This window comes from Meles meles, chromosome 20, assembly GCF_922984935.1.
Source record: "Meles meles chromosome 20, mMelMel3.1 paternal haplotype, whole genome shotgun sequence".
In the NCBI taxonomy this organism is placed as follows: Eukaryota; Metazoa; Chordata; class Mammalia; order Carnivora; family Mustelidae; genus Meles; species Meles meles.
The window spans coordinates 7,504,443-7,517,291 of NC_060085.1; the positions used below are offsets into that span (position 1 = coordinate 7,504,443).

Consider the following 12,849-nt stretch of genomic DNA (forward strand, 5'->3'; position numbering starts at 1 on the left):
AGACTCCGGATTTTGAGAGCTTTATTGGTGCGGAACCCGGGGACAGCCAAACCCTCCATCGTCTTTGGTCCAGCATTCCCCCAGCTGGAGGTTCAGGATGGATCCTCCCCCACAGCCTCCTCGGGCTGCCTAGACGTCAGGGGCAACGAAGTGCTCCCCCGATTCACATGGTAGATGTCACTATGCCTGTGGACCCCGTAGACGTACAGTAAGGCCGCGCAGATCGTCACCACGCCCACGACCGCTAACACCCCCAGGACGATGCTGACCACGCGGGCGTTCCAATCTATGCAGAGAAGCAAGAAATAAATACACACGCTCTGCGGCCCCACGCCCCCGCCCGGCCTTGCCCATCTATACCCGCGGCCCCGTCTTGGCTCACCCGAAACGTTCATCACCACGGTTATAGTGTGTGTGCCTCGTGAGCTGGCCGCCTTGCAGGAGTACGTTCCATTATGGTTTAACCGGACGAGGAATGGGATCCCGATGGGCACCTCGAGCTGGGAGCCTTCCTGGAAACAGTGCAGCTTGGGGTCCGGGTTGCCCCGAGCCTGGCACTGCAGGACATGGATAGTCCTATCTTGCCACGTCAAGCGTTGAGGACATTTGGCTTGGTCAATCTTGGGACCATCTGTGGATCAGTCCAATGATAAGACACACTCGAGGCACAGTGGGGCAAGGGAAAGACTTCCCACCAAACCAGGAGAGCAAGGGTTTAAAGATCAGAGTGACCTACTCACACAGGACACGCAACTGGACGCTGCTGTTTCTGTGTAAGATCTCCCCATCCACCCGGAGGGTTGCACTGCAGAAGAAAATGCGCCTGTCTTCCGTCTCGGTGGCGTTTAGCTGAAAGTGGACAGGCTGTCCAGGGGCCGGAGCTGGAACTCCCTCCAGCGTGACCTGGACTCGGGGTCCAGCCAAGCAAGTCACAGTCACTGCGGTCCCCTCGGGGGCGCTGGGCTCACTCAGGTTTAGGATGGGCCCCTGGAAGCCTAAAGACGAGACATTGCCCTGGAGGTTACTGACCATGCCCCTCACATTGGTCTGTCCCCGCCCTTCACCTGCCTCTTTCTTCTTGGGGTACCCAGACCATGCCTTTATGCTCCTCTGTGGGACGCCCTTTGGCCTCCCCGCCGGCCCAGTCCAGCTTGGGGTAATCTTGCTATATATACCCATCGGGTAACTTAGGCCCCGCCCACACGACAACCCCTTCCTCTCTGCGGGCTCAGACCCCACCTCTCCAGTTTAGTCTCCGCCCTATATATGTCACTCCACTCCGTATACCGAGGCCCCGCTCCTTGTCTCCCCAGGCCTGCTGTCTTGGCTCCGCCCCCTCTTACTGTAGATGGTTATGTTCTCCCGGGCCTCCCGGCTGACGCTCGCCAATGTCATGTTGCAGACAATCTCCTGGGCACCCTCCTGCTCCATACTCGCTGTGGCTGTGGCTGTGGCCGTGATCGTGTTCCCGTGGCTCTCGACTGTAGAGTTCAGCGTCTGGTTCCCCAGCGCCAGGTGGGCCTGGGCCTCAGAGGCGGGGAACAACCCGTCCAGGGTGCAGTTCATGGACCAAGTCGTTCCCACCTCCAAGAACCGAGGGACAATGATGTGTGGAGTGGTCACCGGCAGTGCTGGCGAGAAGGGTGGACATGAGCAGGAGGGGGGTCTCCCAGAGCCCTGGGCGTCCCTTTCCCCATGGAATGCTCACTGTCCCGAACCAGGTCCTTCTTTCCCAGGATATCTTGCTGCCTGGCTCACCCCCTTTCCAGGACACACCCCCTTAGACTTCTCATTAGTTACCGCAGCCACGAGTCTCCCAACTGAGGCTGCACCGTCCTCAGTGGCCAAGCACATCCCTTCCCAGAAGCGGCTGAGGTCCAGTCCACTCCATTTGCAAGAAACCTCCCGGCCAGGGTACCCCTTCTCTGGCTCAGCTCTTCACCCACCCTCTGCAGTCTCTTCCCTCACCAAAGGTTTGGAGCTGCCTGGGGGCCGAGCTGTTCTGGAACAATCCCGGCCCTCCGGGCCTCAGGTCCAGTTCCGTGCGGCAGGAGAAATTGGCGCGGTGGTCGTCTCTGCCCGCCAGCACCGTGACCGTGACCTCGGCAGGCTCCCCGATGGCCGGCTGCCGGCTCAGCTCCTCTTCCCCGCGGAGCAGCACCACGGTGAGGTTTCTCCGGGGCGCCCCGCCTGCCACCTGGCAGCGCAGGGTGAGGTTTTCGCCCACGGGCTGCCAGCGGGGCAGGGGTAACAGCTCCACTCGCTCGGGCAACCCTGGGGCGGGGTTGGGAGAGGGGAGTGTTGTACTCAGCAGCCAGCCCTACAACTCCCACCCCAGAGAGCGGAGAGAAGGCTGAGGGTGTCCCAGGGCAGAACTGAACTTTGAGTTAATAAAAGGCGAGGGCTTAGTACTGTGCCAGAAATGTTTGCTATTGTCCTTAACATCATGATTATTATTTCCTGTTTTGTGGGATCCCTTGCCAGGCACTGAAATAGAAGTCAGATTTTCTGTTCCTGAGAAATTCACAGCTGAGGAAAAAAAGGGGGAAGAAAGGGGACTAAGTTATGACCACTTACAATGTTATTAGTACTCATAAAAGTTCCTGTTTATTTAGTTTTCCTTAGACTTTCCAAATGTCATCCACCCTCATGCACACAGCAACCAAGCGAAATCTCTATATCCTCCTGCTTTACGGATGGGGAAACTGAGGCCCAGAGAGGTGAGGGTGAGGTGATCTACCCAAGGACACGGAGCCAGAAAGGGGCCCAGCTGGGGTTAGAAGGTGAGTCACCCAAACTCCAGGCCCCTGTGTGTTCCCCTGCCTCCTTGATGTCACAGCCTGGGACTCCCACAGCCCACCTCCCAGCGTCGGGCCTGCACCCTGGCCTTGGCCTCCTCAGTCAGTCCCAGGCACTCAAGGCTCTAACGAGGCAGCCTTTCAGGGTGACCTGGCACTGCCCTGAGGGACGGCACAGCCCCAGGCTGGCTGGGTCTGCTCCCAGCGGCAGCTGCAGCGCCCCTCCTAGGTATGGGGTCCAAACCCCGGGGCCCCCTTCGGGAAACATCTGGGGCCCTCGACAACTCAAGCCTGGATCTCAGCTACCACACGGAGGCCCCGTGCATGGGCTGCTGCGAAAAATAGCTAACATCTTCCTGTAGGTGTCCCCCGCTTTCCAAAAGTTCGTGACTCCACTTTGGTGAAAGCTTAACATTAATTAGCACCTGTTTTCGCTAAGCAGAAGAAATCTGAAGAGGATTTTCGCTTTTAAGAAAAATAGCCAGGGGGCGCCTGGGTGCCTCCGTCAGTTAAGTCTCTGCCTTCCTCTAAGGTGTCGTGATCCCAGGTCCTGGGATCCAGCCCCTCATCGGGCTCCCTGCTCAGCCGAGAGCCTGCTTCTCCCTCTCCCTCTGCTCCTCCCACCTGCTTGTGCTCTCTCAGATAAACAAAATCTCTTAAAAAAGAAAAGGAAAGGAAAATGGCCAGGGGGGCCCTCTGCACAGTGGGTTAGGCCTCCAGCCCTGGGTTTCGGCTCAGGTCATGATCCCAGGGTCGTGAGATCAAGCCTTGCGTTGGGCTCTGTGGTCAGTGCAGACTCAGCTTGAAATTCTCTCTCCTTCTCCTTCTGCCCCTCCTGCTTGTGCTCCCTCTCAAATAAATAAATCAACCTTTAAAAAAACATTAGCGAAAAGCAAAGGTAGCATTCAGTGTTGGTTTTGCAGGGAGGGGTTATAGGGCAGCAATTATCATATCCAGTGAGAGGGGCGCCCAAGGTCCTTCCCTGAGATGACACTCAGCATCCCAGCAGCGATCCGCCGGAGCTCTGACCTGTGTCTGCGAGTATCGGGGCTTTCTCCCCATTTATTTTATGAGCCTGTTACCAAAATGTGCCCGCAAGATGTGTCAGAAAAGCCTAGGAGATGTTATTTTTGGAGTCTGGGAAGGCTCAAGTTTTTTTCAATAGAAATTGATTGCTTCTTCACTTTCCATCATTTTTTTAAAGGATTTTATTTATTTTAGAGAGAGAGAATGCACACAAGCAGGGGGAGCAGCAGAGGGAGAGGGAGAAGCAGGCTCTCCGCTGAGCAGGGAGCCTGATGGGCTCTATCTCAGGACTCTGGGATCATGACCTGGGCTGAAGGCAGACACTTAAGGACTGAGGCCCCCAGGTGCCCCCACTTTACATCATTTTGACTCACAACAGGTTTCACAGGAGTGCTTTCCTTTGGAATAGTAGGAGAAGCCTGCATTTACAATTTTAGAGTATTTAACAAAAAGGGCCCCCATCTAGCCTCGGGCACCAGGGGTCAGAGATGGTGGCATGTGGCCCAATGCTAGTAACGCTTGGGAACTCAGGGCTGGCGTGGGGTGGGACAGCCCCAATGTGGAGCGTTTGCTGATTTCTGCAGGGTAAATACTCCCACTTTGGCTGCTTTTAAGCTACCCAATGTGACGCGGGGTCTCGAAGGGATGAGTGCATTCGGCTCCTGTGAGCCAGGACTGACAGGCTTCCCCAGAACACTGGACGGAAGTATCTGGGACACACACAGATCTGCACTTTACACGGAAATGCAGATACAAAGACATAAAAGCACAGGCATGTCCCGACGCAGACCTCCACACCCATCACACATCCACCCAGAAACGCACGCTCACACACAGAGACACACACAGGCGCAGATCCTGAGCCAGACCTACCCACACTCACATTCACGCCCACACACGCCACAGGCACACACAAACATGCAGACAGACACTAACGCCTTTGTACTCTCCACACAGACCCGCAGAGTGTGTGACACACGTATGCACACGCACAGACACGCACATGGGGACACAGACACAGGCACACACACGGTCCCATGCATATACCACACTTCTCTATGAAGGCTCCGCCAAACGGCAGGAACCAAGAGGGGCGTGCTCTCTTTTCTGATCTATTGGAGTCCTTTAAATGCAGAGAAAATCTGGCAGGAAGCATAAGAAACTGGTTAACAGGAACGCCCGGGAGGCTCAGTGGGTGAAAGCCTCTGCCTTCGGCTCAGGTCATGATCTCAGTGTCCTGGGATCAAGCCCTGCATTGGGCTCTCTGCTCCATGGGGAGCCTGCTTCCTCCTCTCTCTCTGCCTGCCTCTGCGTACTTGTCATCTCTCTCTGTCAAATAAATAAATAAATAAAATCTTAAAAAAAAAAAAAACTGGTAACGGCGGGGATTGGGGAAGACTCAGCTGTTAGGAGCAAGGACCTGAGAGCCAGAGAACCAGCTTCTCCACTCGTGGGCTGTGAGCCCCGACAAGCGACTTGACCCCACTGAGCCCTCTGTCCTCATCTGCGGAATGAGGCTCCTCGGGGTTCCTCCCCCAGCCTGGGGCTGCTTACAGACTGAAAGAGCGCCCAGTGTCCACACAAAAACATCGCAGCCAGCACTAGGAAAAATGGAGGTTCTGACTTTGATGCCTTTTTACAACTCTTGGTTTGAAACCACATCCATGACTTATTACCTGCCATAAGAAATAGAGAAAGAAAAGGAGATGTCATCGAAAAAAGTGCTTGATGGGAGCCAAGTAAATTGATTCCGCAGCTGTTGCCTTGGCATATGGTTGAGATGCGCCTGTCTCTCTACACACACACACACACACACACACACACACACACACACGCTCAGGTCCACACTCTGGGTCAGAGCCCTGGTCCATCTCTGCAGACTCAGGGTTCCCTGCTCCCCCACACCCCTCGCCATCTCCCCCCCAACTACTGCCCCCGGCTGGTCCCACCTCCAGGCTCTGTCACTCACGGTACACTGTGATGATCAAGAAGCCTATCATCTGGACACCATCGCAGTAGCCAGAGCAGAGGACCTGGGTGTCACCAGTCACATTGAAGAGCTGGAAGGCCGCCCAGCCCAGGCCATTGCCCACGGGCTCCTTGGATAGGGATGTTTCTAGGCTGATGAGGTTGGGATTGGGGCAGTCCGTACTGCAGTTGACCAAGAAGGACCCCCCGGCAGGCACCACGGGGCTCTGGACCTCCACCCTGAGCGGGTACTGCTGTCCTGGGGCACCTGTGGGAGCAGAGGGACACTCTACTGGCCTGGTGCCTCTCCCCAGCCCCCCACAGCCCCCACCTCTCAACACCACCTCTCTGCGTTTGTGGCGCTTCCGTCCAGTGGGGAAGACGGATGACTGGTCAGGAACTGGGGAAAGTCCTGAGGAAGGCTAGGGGAGACCCTGATCCAGCCTGGAGGAGGAAGTGAGCCAACAAAAGCTTCCTGGAGGAGGAGACAAATCGGGCCAGCTCTGAAGGGAAAGTGGGAGTGTTCTGAGTGAAAGGGAAGAGATCCTGCAGAGGGGAAAGCAGAGACAGAGGTCCAGGGAAGGAGTTAGGGGGTGGGGCAAGTCACATGCAGGGACCAGACATCAGGGAGCCCTGAAGGCCGAGGTAAACAGCTGTTCTGCTGGGGCCGCTGGGTGAGTACCTGTCAGATGTGAGTTAGGGAAGTGTTACAGGGCCAGGAGCGGCCGGCGAGGGAAGCTCTGCTTCGTCAATTCCCGCCCCCCCCCCCCGCCCTCGGCCAGTACCCCAGCTCCAGCCCTCCCCAGCCTGACTTGCCTCACCTGGGGGCAGCAGACAGCAGACGAGAAGCAGGGAGATGAGTGGAGTCCCGCAGGCCCCGGGCAGTAGCCCCGGGAGCACCATGGTGGCCAGCCTGTAGGAGAAAGTCACCCTAATGAGGTCCAGGGCAGCCGGGGGTAGGGTGGGGGGAGTGGGTGGGGCCCCGAGGGGACGGAAGCCCAGCCACAGCGTTAAAATTGCAGAAGTCTAGGGGCGGCTCTTCGGGCCAGCCCTGGAGAAGGGCAGGGGGTCCGGAGTGGGGGGACCCCAGCGAGGTAGAGACTGCTGGTGGGTCTTGGCCGGGGCAGGCCTGACTCACACTGCTGTCCCCCCCCCAATGATTGACAGGAAATGCTAACACAGTTGGCTTCCTTTGTGCTCAGTACTAGGAAGCCTGGGGTGCGTTGGAGGAGGTGATGAGACGCCTCCTTCCTGCTGAACTTGGGTGACAGGGGGTGCTCGGTTTCCAGAGAGGAAGGTAACAGGGGATCTCCAGGCAGGCAGTGTCCTTGAGGTGATGAGGTGGGATCGCATGAGGACAGTGGAGGGACTTGTAGGCAGGGTCTAAAGGCGTTAGCATGGGGACCTGACATTCCCAGGATGAGGCAAATAAGAGACTTGGGGGAGGGCGCCCGGGTGGCTCAGTGGGTTAAAGCCTCTGCCTTCAGCTCGGGTCATGATCCCAGGGTCCTTGGATCAAGCCCCACATCAGCTCTCTGCTCAGTGGGGAGCCTGCTTCCCTTCTTCTCTCTCTGCCTGCCTCTCTGCCTACTTGTGATCTCTGTCTGTCCAATAAATAAATAAAATCTAAAAAAATAAAAATAAAAAAGAGAGAGACTTGGGGGCGATAATGAGGGTCCCCTAAGATGAGTAAAGACATGAAAATGGACAGAAGCCACGTTGAAGGGGCCCAGGCGCCTGGCTCTGCGTTGACTTGTCCGAGTGGCTACTGTGGGGGCGCTTTAACTTGGAAGATCTTGGAGGATCCCCCCCATTTCCTGGGTGTCATGCTGAGGTGGGGTGTTTGGAGTACAGCCAAATCCTGGGCTGAATCCAGCCGAAGCTGCCACTTATAACTGGCCCTTCCCTCCATCCTCACGACCCCCCCTGCCCCCCTTGCCCTCTCCCCAGGGGGCAGCTGCTTTCTCTACCCCAAGAAAAGGGTCTGGGGGCCCAGGTGGGCACTCCCATTTCCATCTGCTCCATCCCCCGAGCTTTGGACCTTGTTTTGTGCCTCTGATCTGAGCTCCAGAGTGGAACCTTGTTGAGGTCCTGGAAGGCAGCCAGCATCTACCCACTGTCCCCATCCCGAGACCACGCCCCCTGCTCTCTCAGCTGGAACATCTCCCCCCTCCATCGGGGCTCTCCCCTGCTGCCCTGCCCCGGGTGGCAGGGTGGGGAGGTCGGGGGGCCCACCCCGGTCCATTTCCCCTAAAGTCCTGAGAGGGCACCTAAAACCAAAATCAAAAGTATTTGTAAGTAACCCTGGTCTCCCTCCGTTTTCTAAAGTTCCATTACGCCATTTGGCTTTTACGAAAGACCTACATTAGTACCTGTTTTTTTAACCAAAGGAAATCTGAAGAGAATTTTCCTTTTTAGGAGAAAAGATTAAAAGCGAAAATACTATTCAGCATTGGATTCGTAGTGGACGTTATAGAGGACGGCGCCCAACTGCGCAGTGGGAGGGGCGCCCCAACTCCTTCCCCAGGATGACACTCAGCATCCCAGCAGCGACCCGTGGGAGCTCTGACCTGTGTCTGCGAGCATCGGGGCCTTCTCCCCATTTATTCTGGGTCTGGGAACACTAACAATTTTTTCTACATAAATTCATGATAATTACTTCTTCACTTTAGGCCATTTTTGGCTTATAAAAGGTTTCATAGGAACGCATCACTTTGGCATGGCTGAGGGAACTTATATTATCTGGTGAGGGATTATATCCAGATTAGAGAAATTCCTGTAAGTTACAGAGGAAGTTAACAGGGGATCTCCAGGCAGGCACTGTCCTTGAGGTAATAAAGTGGGATTGCAAGGCAACATTTCAAGAGGACAATGGGGGGGACTTCTAGGAGGGTCTAAAAGCCTTAGCGTGAGGGCTCAATATTCTTGGTGTGGGGGATGCAAATACAACACAATTTAACAACAACAAAAAACCCACTTAAAAATGGGCAAAGGGGGGCGCCTGGGTGGCTCAGTGGGTTAAAGCCTCTGCTTTCGGCTTAGGTCATGATCTCAGGGTCCTGGGATCGAGCCCCGCGTAGGGTTCTCTGCTCAGCAGGGAGCCTGCTTTCCCCCCTCTCTCTCTGCCTGCCTCTCTGCCTACTTGTGATCTCTGTCTGTCAAATAAATAAATAAAATTTAAAAAAAAAATGGGCAAAGGACTTAAATAGACATTTCTTCAAAGAGGCTATTTAGGGCACCTGGGTGGCTTAGTCGGTTAAGTGTCTGCCTTCAGCTCAGGTCATGATCCCAGGGTCCTGAGATCAAGCCCCGAGTCAGGCTCCCTACTCAGCGGGGAGCCTGCTTCTCCCTCTCCTTCTGCTGCTCCCCCTGCTCATGAGCTCTCTACCTCTCTCTCTCAAATAAATAAAATACTTTTTTAAAAAATGGAAAGTGAAGAAGCAATCAATTTCTAGTGAAAAAAATCTTGAGCCTTCCCAGACGCCAGAAATAATATCTCTTAGGCCCGATCCCACGAATGAGCTGAAACCAAGAGTCAGATGCTTAACCACCTGAGCCACCCAGGCGCCCCTAAAAAAATGTTTCTTTTGGGCACCTGGGTGGCTCAGGTGGTTAAGCAGCTGCCTTCGGCTCCGGTCATGATCCTGGAGTCTCGGGATCGAGTCCCGTATCGGGCTCCCAGCTCCACGGGGAGTCTGCTTCTCCCTCTGACCTTCTCCTCTCTTGTGCTCTCTCTCACTCTCTCTCAGATAAATAAATAAAATCCAAAATACCTTTAAAAAATGTTTCTTTTTTAAGTAGGTTCCATGCCAACGTGGAGCGGGAACTCATAACCCCAAGATCAAGGGTCACAGGGTCGACCTACTGAGCCAGCCCGGCCTGCCACATGCTACTATTTTTGCAAGAGTTGAGAAAGCATGGTATGCGCACAGATTTCCTTTTTCTAGATAAAGCGTCTCTGGAAGCAAGAACAGGAAGCCAGATGACATTAGCTGCCTTCAGGGAGAGGACAGTAGTGGCTCGTGGAGGGAGACAGTTCACGGCACGGGTCAGTATCACCTACGTCGTGCCCATTTATAACGGTAATGCATATTTAATATGAAAACTGTTATAAAAAGCGAACCTCAACACATCCGTATGGAATTATCTGGAAAAGGGGAGCTGCAGGCCACAAGGTCTTGAGAAACCCAAGCAGAAAGAAAAATATTTCAGTGCCTTTCACAATGTGGCCTGACACACATCCTGTCTCAGTAGAAACGCCTCGGCAGGGGCGCCTGGGTGGCGCAGCGGGTTAACCGTTGGACACTTGGTTTCGGCTCAGGCGGTGGTATCGGGGTCCTGATCTCAGGATCGTTGAGATCAAAGCCCCGTGTTGGGTTCCACACACATGGAGTCTGCTTGAAATTCCCTCTCCCTCTCCCTCTGCCCCTCTCGCTCGTGCTCTAACACATAAATCTTTAGGGGGAGAAAAGCAAAATTAATCATTTCCTTTAAAAAAAAATAAAAGAAACACTTTGGCAAACACCAGATTAACAAGAATATAAAATGTTTATTAAGTACATTGTTTGCATATCTGTCCACTAAGCATCTGACTTAAAGAACCCCATTAGCTATTTCCGTGAGTCCCCCGAGGTAGCCAGCATGACCACGCCCAGTTCAGAGCTGAGAGCTAAGGCCCAGAGAGGGAGAGCCATTTGCCTGAAGTCACACAGGGAGGAAAGCGTGAACCCAGAAGGCTTATCTACCTGGTGCAGGGCCCCTCCAAGCCCTGCATTCTTTGTCGATCTCTATAGCGAGTAGTTCCCATGAGCCTTCTGTGCTCCAGGCACTGGCCTGCTAGCTGGGGATTCAGTGGAAGCAAAGGTCAGAGATATGTCTGGCTTCCTCTGCAGCGTCCTGCTCCAGCTGCAAAGCCCAGGACAGCAAACACCGGCTGAAGAAGGGCCCAAGGATCACGGCCTCCAGCAGAGAAAATGTGAGTTTATTACCAGCTGGTGGAAATGCTGGGCCCTAACTAAGGCTGGGAGCGGGGAGACCAGAAGATTGGATTCAAGGGCCTGATTAGGTCCTTGCTTGTCCTGGGTCCCTCAGGAGCCTGCGCCAGGCTCATAACCATGGAGGGTGTGACTGTTTGAAGGGTTGTGTCCCCTCAAAATTCTCACACTGAAATCCCAATGCCCGATGTGATGGTATCAGGAGGTGGGCCTTTGGCAGGAGCTAGATCATGAGGGTGTCCTTATAAGAGGGACTCCAGTTTGATCCCCAGCGCCCCGCCCCCCACCCTGTGGGGACCCAGCCAGAAGGTGTCGGCTGTGAACCAAGAAGAGGGCCTTCACCCAAATGGGACCGTGCTGGCATCTTGATCTTGGACTTCCCAACCTCCAGAACTGTGAGAAATAAGTTTCTGTTTATAAGCCATCCCATCCGCAAGACTGCCACAGCAACCCAAGGGAGTAAGACAGAAGGAAAGTCCTTTCACAGAGGTGGCGGCTCCGGTCAGGAATAAGGCACGGGCAACGGTGAGGCTGGCCTCTCCTTGTCGGTTCCTCTGGGGCCGGGGAGGCCCTCTAGGTGGGCGCCTGCTCCGGTCCCCCGAGAGCCGCTTTGAGGCTTCAGCACACATTGAACACTGAGGCAGCCTGGCCTTGGTATTTCTCCTGAACCGTCTTGAGAATGGGTAGGAGGTTCTGGAAGGTGGGGCGGAACGAGGCCTCCGCCTCCCAGCAGTTCTTCATGAGGAGATAGACCTGGCCAGGAAAGAAAGTGAGTCTGTGGGCTGCTCTCTCTGCGGTCTGACGGCAGGGAGGTGAAAAGTGGGGGGGGGGGGGGTCCCTCACCTCACAAGGACATCTCTCCGGCCGGGGCAGCCTCTCCCCGCGTTCCAGCAGCTCAGTGAGCCTCAGCACCGTCATCTGCCCCTGGGTGAGGCCTATGAGCTCGATGAATTTCTACAGAAACAAAAGCAGCTCTTTTCAGGAGGCAGGTCCGGGGAGGCAGACGTCAGAGGCTGCTGGTTCAGCGGTCCCCGATCCTCCTCCACCGGCACGTGGAGCCTAACTTCAGATTTATGACCTCATCTCTCTGGGCCTCGGTTTACTCATCTGTAAAATGGGGCGGCGACATCTACCACTGGGTTATTGTGGAAAGTAGGTAAATAACACTCACGGAGTAAATTGGAGGCCAGGGGTTTGCTGTTAAGCCCCTCAGCGAACTGTTTTCATCGGTCCAGAATCCTTTGCCCACCCCTCTGACCATGGCCTTTGGGAATAAACTAAGAGCACAGCCTTGGTTCCTCGCCCAGCCCAGTCCTGCCAATAACCGTGGTCGGGGGGGCCAGGCTGGGCCAATCAGAAAGCCCTCAATGATGCAGGCGGGGAGGAGACCCTTTGGTCCCCTCAGCTGGGAGGCTGCGCCTGAAGAGCTGGGGGGGGGCCACTGCTGCCGCAACGGAGCAGGGGTGGGGGTGGGGCTGGGGGGCACTGCCTGAGCGATGCCTCCGCGGGGAGCAGCTGAGCGGAGATGGAGAAAAATGGGTCTCCTAAGGACAGCTGAGGATCTAAGTCAAGCTGTGCCTCCCCGGCTGCAAATGCCTGAATAAGCTGTTTCTATTTGGGTTTCTGTCACAATCAGAGCCCCCCGACGCGGCAAGGGGGCCCGTTTTACACGGTGGGACTGTGAGGCCCACGTGGCTTAAGCGCTCCCTACAGTGGGTGAGCTGGGAATTCAGTGGCTTCCTTTCCAGCGCCTCTGGTATGGGGTGGGGCGGAGGGCCTGCCTCTCACCGAGGGGGGGCTCTGGCTGGAGTCACAGTGGGTCAGCAGCTCGTACATGGTGACGCCGAAGGACCAGACATCGGAGGCATAGTAGAACTTACACTCCTTCAGGCACTCTGGGGCATACCTGGGGGAAGGGGAATGGGGGGCACTCAGGCCTCTGGCCAGACCAGGTAGGAGTCCTTACCTGGGGCTTAGGGGCTCTCTGGTCCCAGTCAGGGCCCCACGCTTGTGGGGGGGGGAGCAGTTTCACTGGGACCAGGCCCTGTCACCTGAGACCCCGG

General features: G+C 55.5%; 2 protein-coding genes and 1 long non-coding RNA gene across 13 annotated transcripts in view; 1 reads left to right on the plus strand and 2 right to left on the minus strand.

Annotated features, from left to right (window-relative positions):
• Positions 1 to 4: 4 nt before the first annotated feature.
• Positions 5 to 6,926, minus strand: ICAM3 (intercellular adhesion molecule 3). Of its 2 annotated transcripts, XM_045991192.1 has the most exons (8): positions 6,614 to 6,926; positions 6,137 to 6,267; positions 5,794 to 6,060; positions 1,969 to 2,274; positions 1,344 to 1,631; positions 741 to 995; positions 383 to 631; positions 5 to 286 (listed from the first exon to the last, which is right to left on the minus strand). In XM_045991192.1, exons 3-8 carry the CDS (start codon positions 5,822 to 5,824, stop codon positions 93 to 95), a joined length of 1,323 nt encoding a protein of 440 aa, XP_045847148.1. In that variant the 5' UTR covers positions 5,825 to 6,060; positions 6,137 to 6,267; positions 6,614 to 6,926; the 3' UTR covers positions 5 to 92. The 2 variants fall into 2 exon arrangements, with proteins under 2 accessions (XP_045847148.1, XP_045847146.1); XM_045991190.1 differs by lacking the exon at positions 6,137 to 6,267.
• On the plus strand, positions 6,283 to 10,767 carry LOC123932682. Its single transcript, XR_006816467.1, has 3 exons — positions 6,283 to 6,466; positions 9,594 to 9,840; positions 10,685 to 10,767. It is a non-coding gene; the product is annotated as an uncharacterized LOC123932682 (long non-coding RNA).
• TYK2 (tyrosine kinase 2) overlaps positions 10,332 to 12,849 on the minus strand; it is an 18,086-nt gene continuing 15,568 nt past the window's right edge. For all 10 annotated transcript variants that reach the window (XM_045991179.1, XM_045991177.1, XM_045991186.1 and 7 more), the window contains 3 exons: positions 12,575 to 12,692; positions 11,630 to 11,740; positions 10,332 to 11,539 (listed from right to left, as the gene is read on the minus strand). In XM_045991179.1, the coding sequence (XP_045847135.1) occupies positions 11,405 to 11,539; positions 11,630 to 11,740; positions 12,575 to 12,692 (364 nt within the window). In that variant the 3' untranslated portion in view covers positions 10,332 to 11,404. The remainder of the gene's footprint in view (positions 11,540 to 11,629; positions 11,741 to 12,574; positions 12,693 to 12,849) is intronic.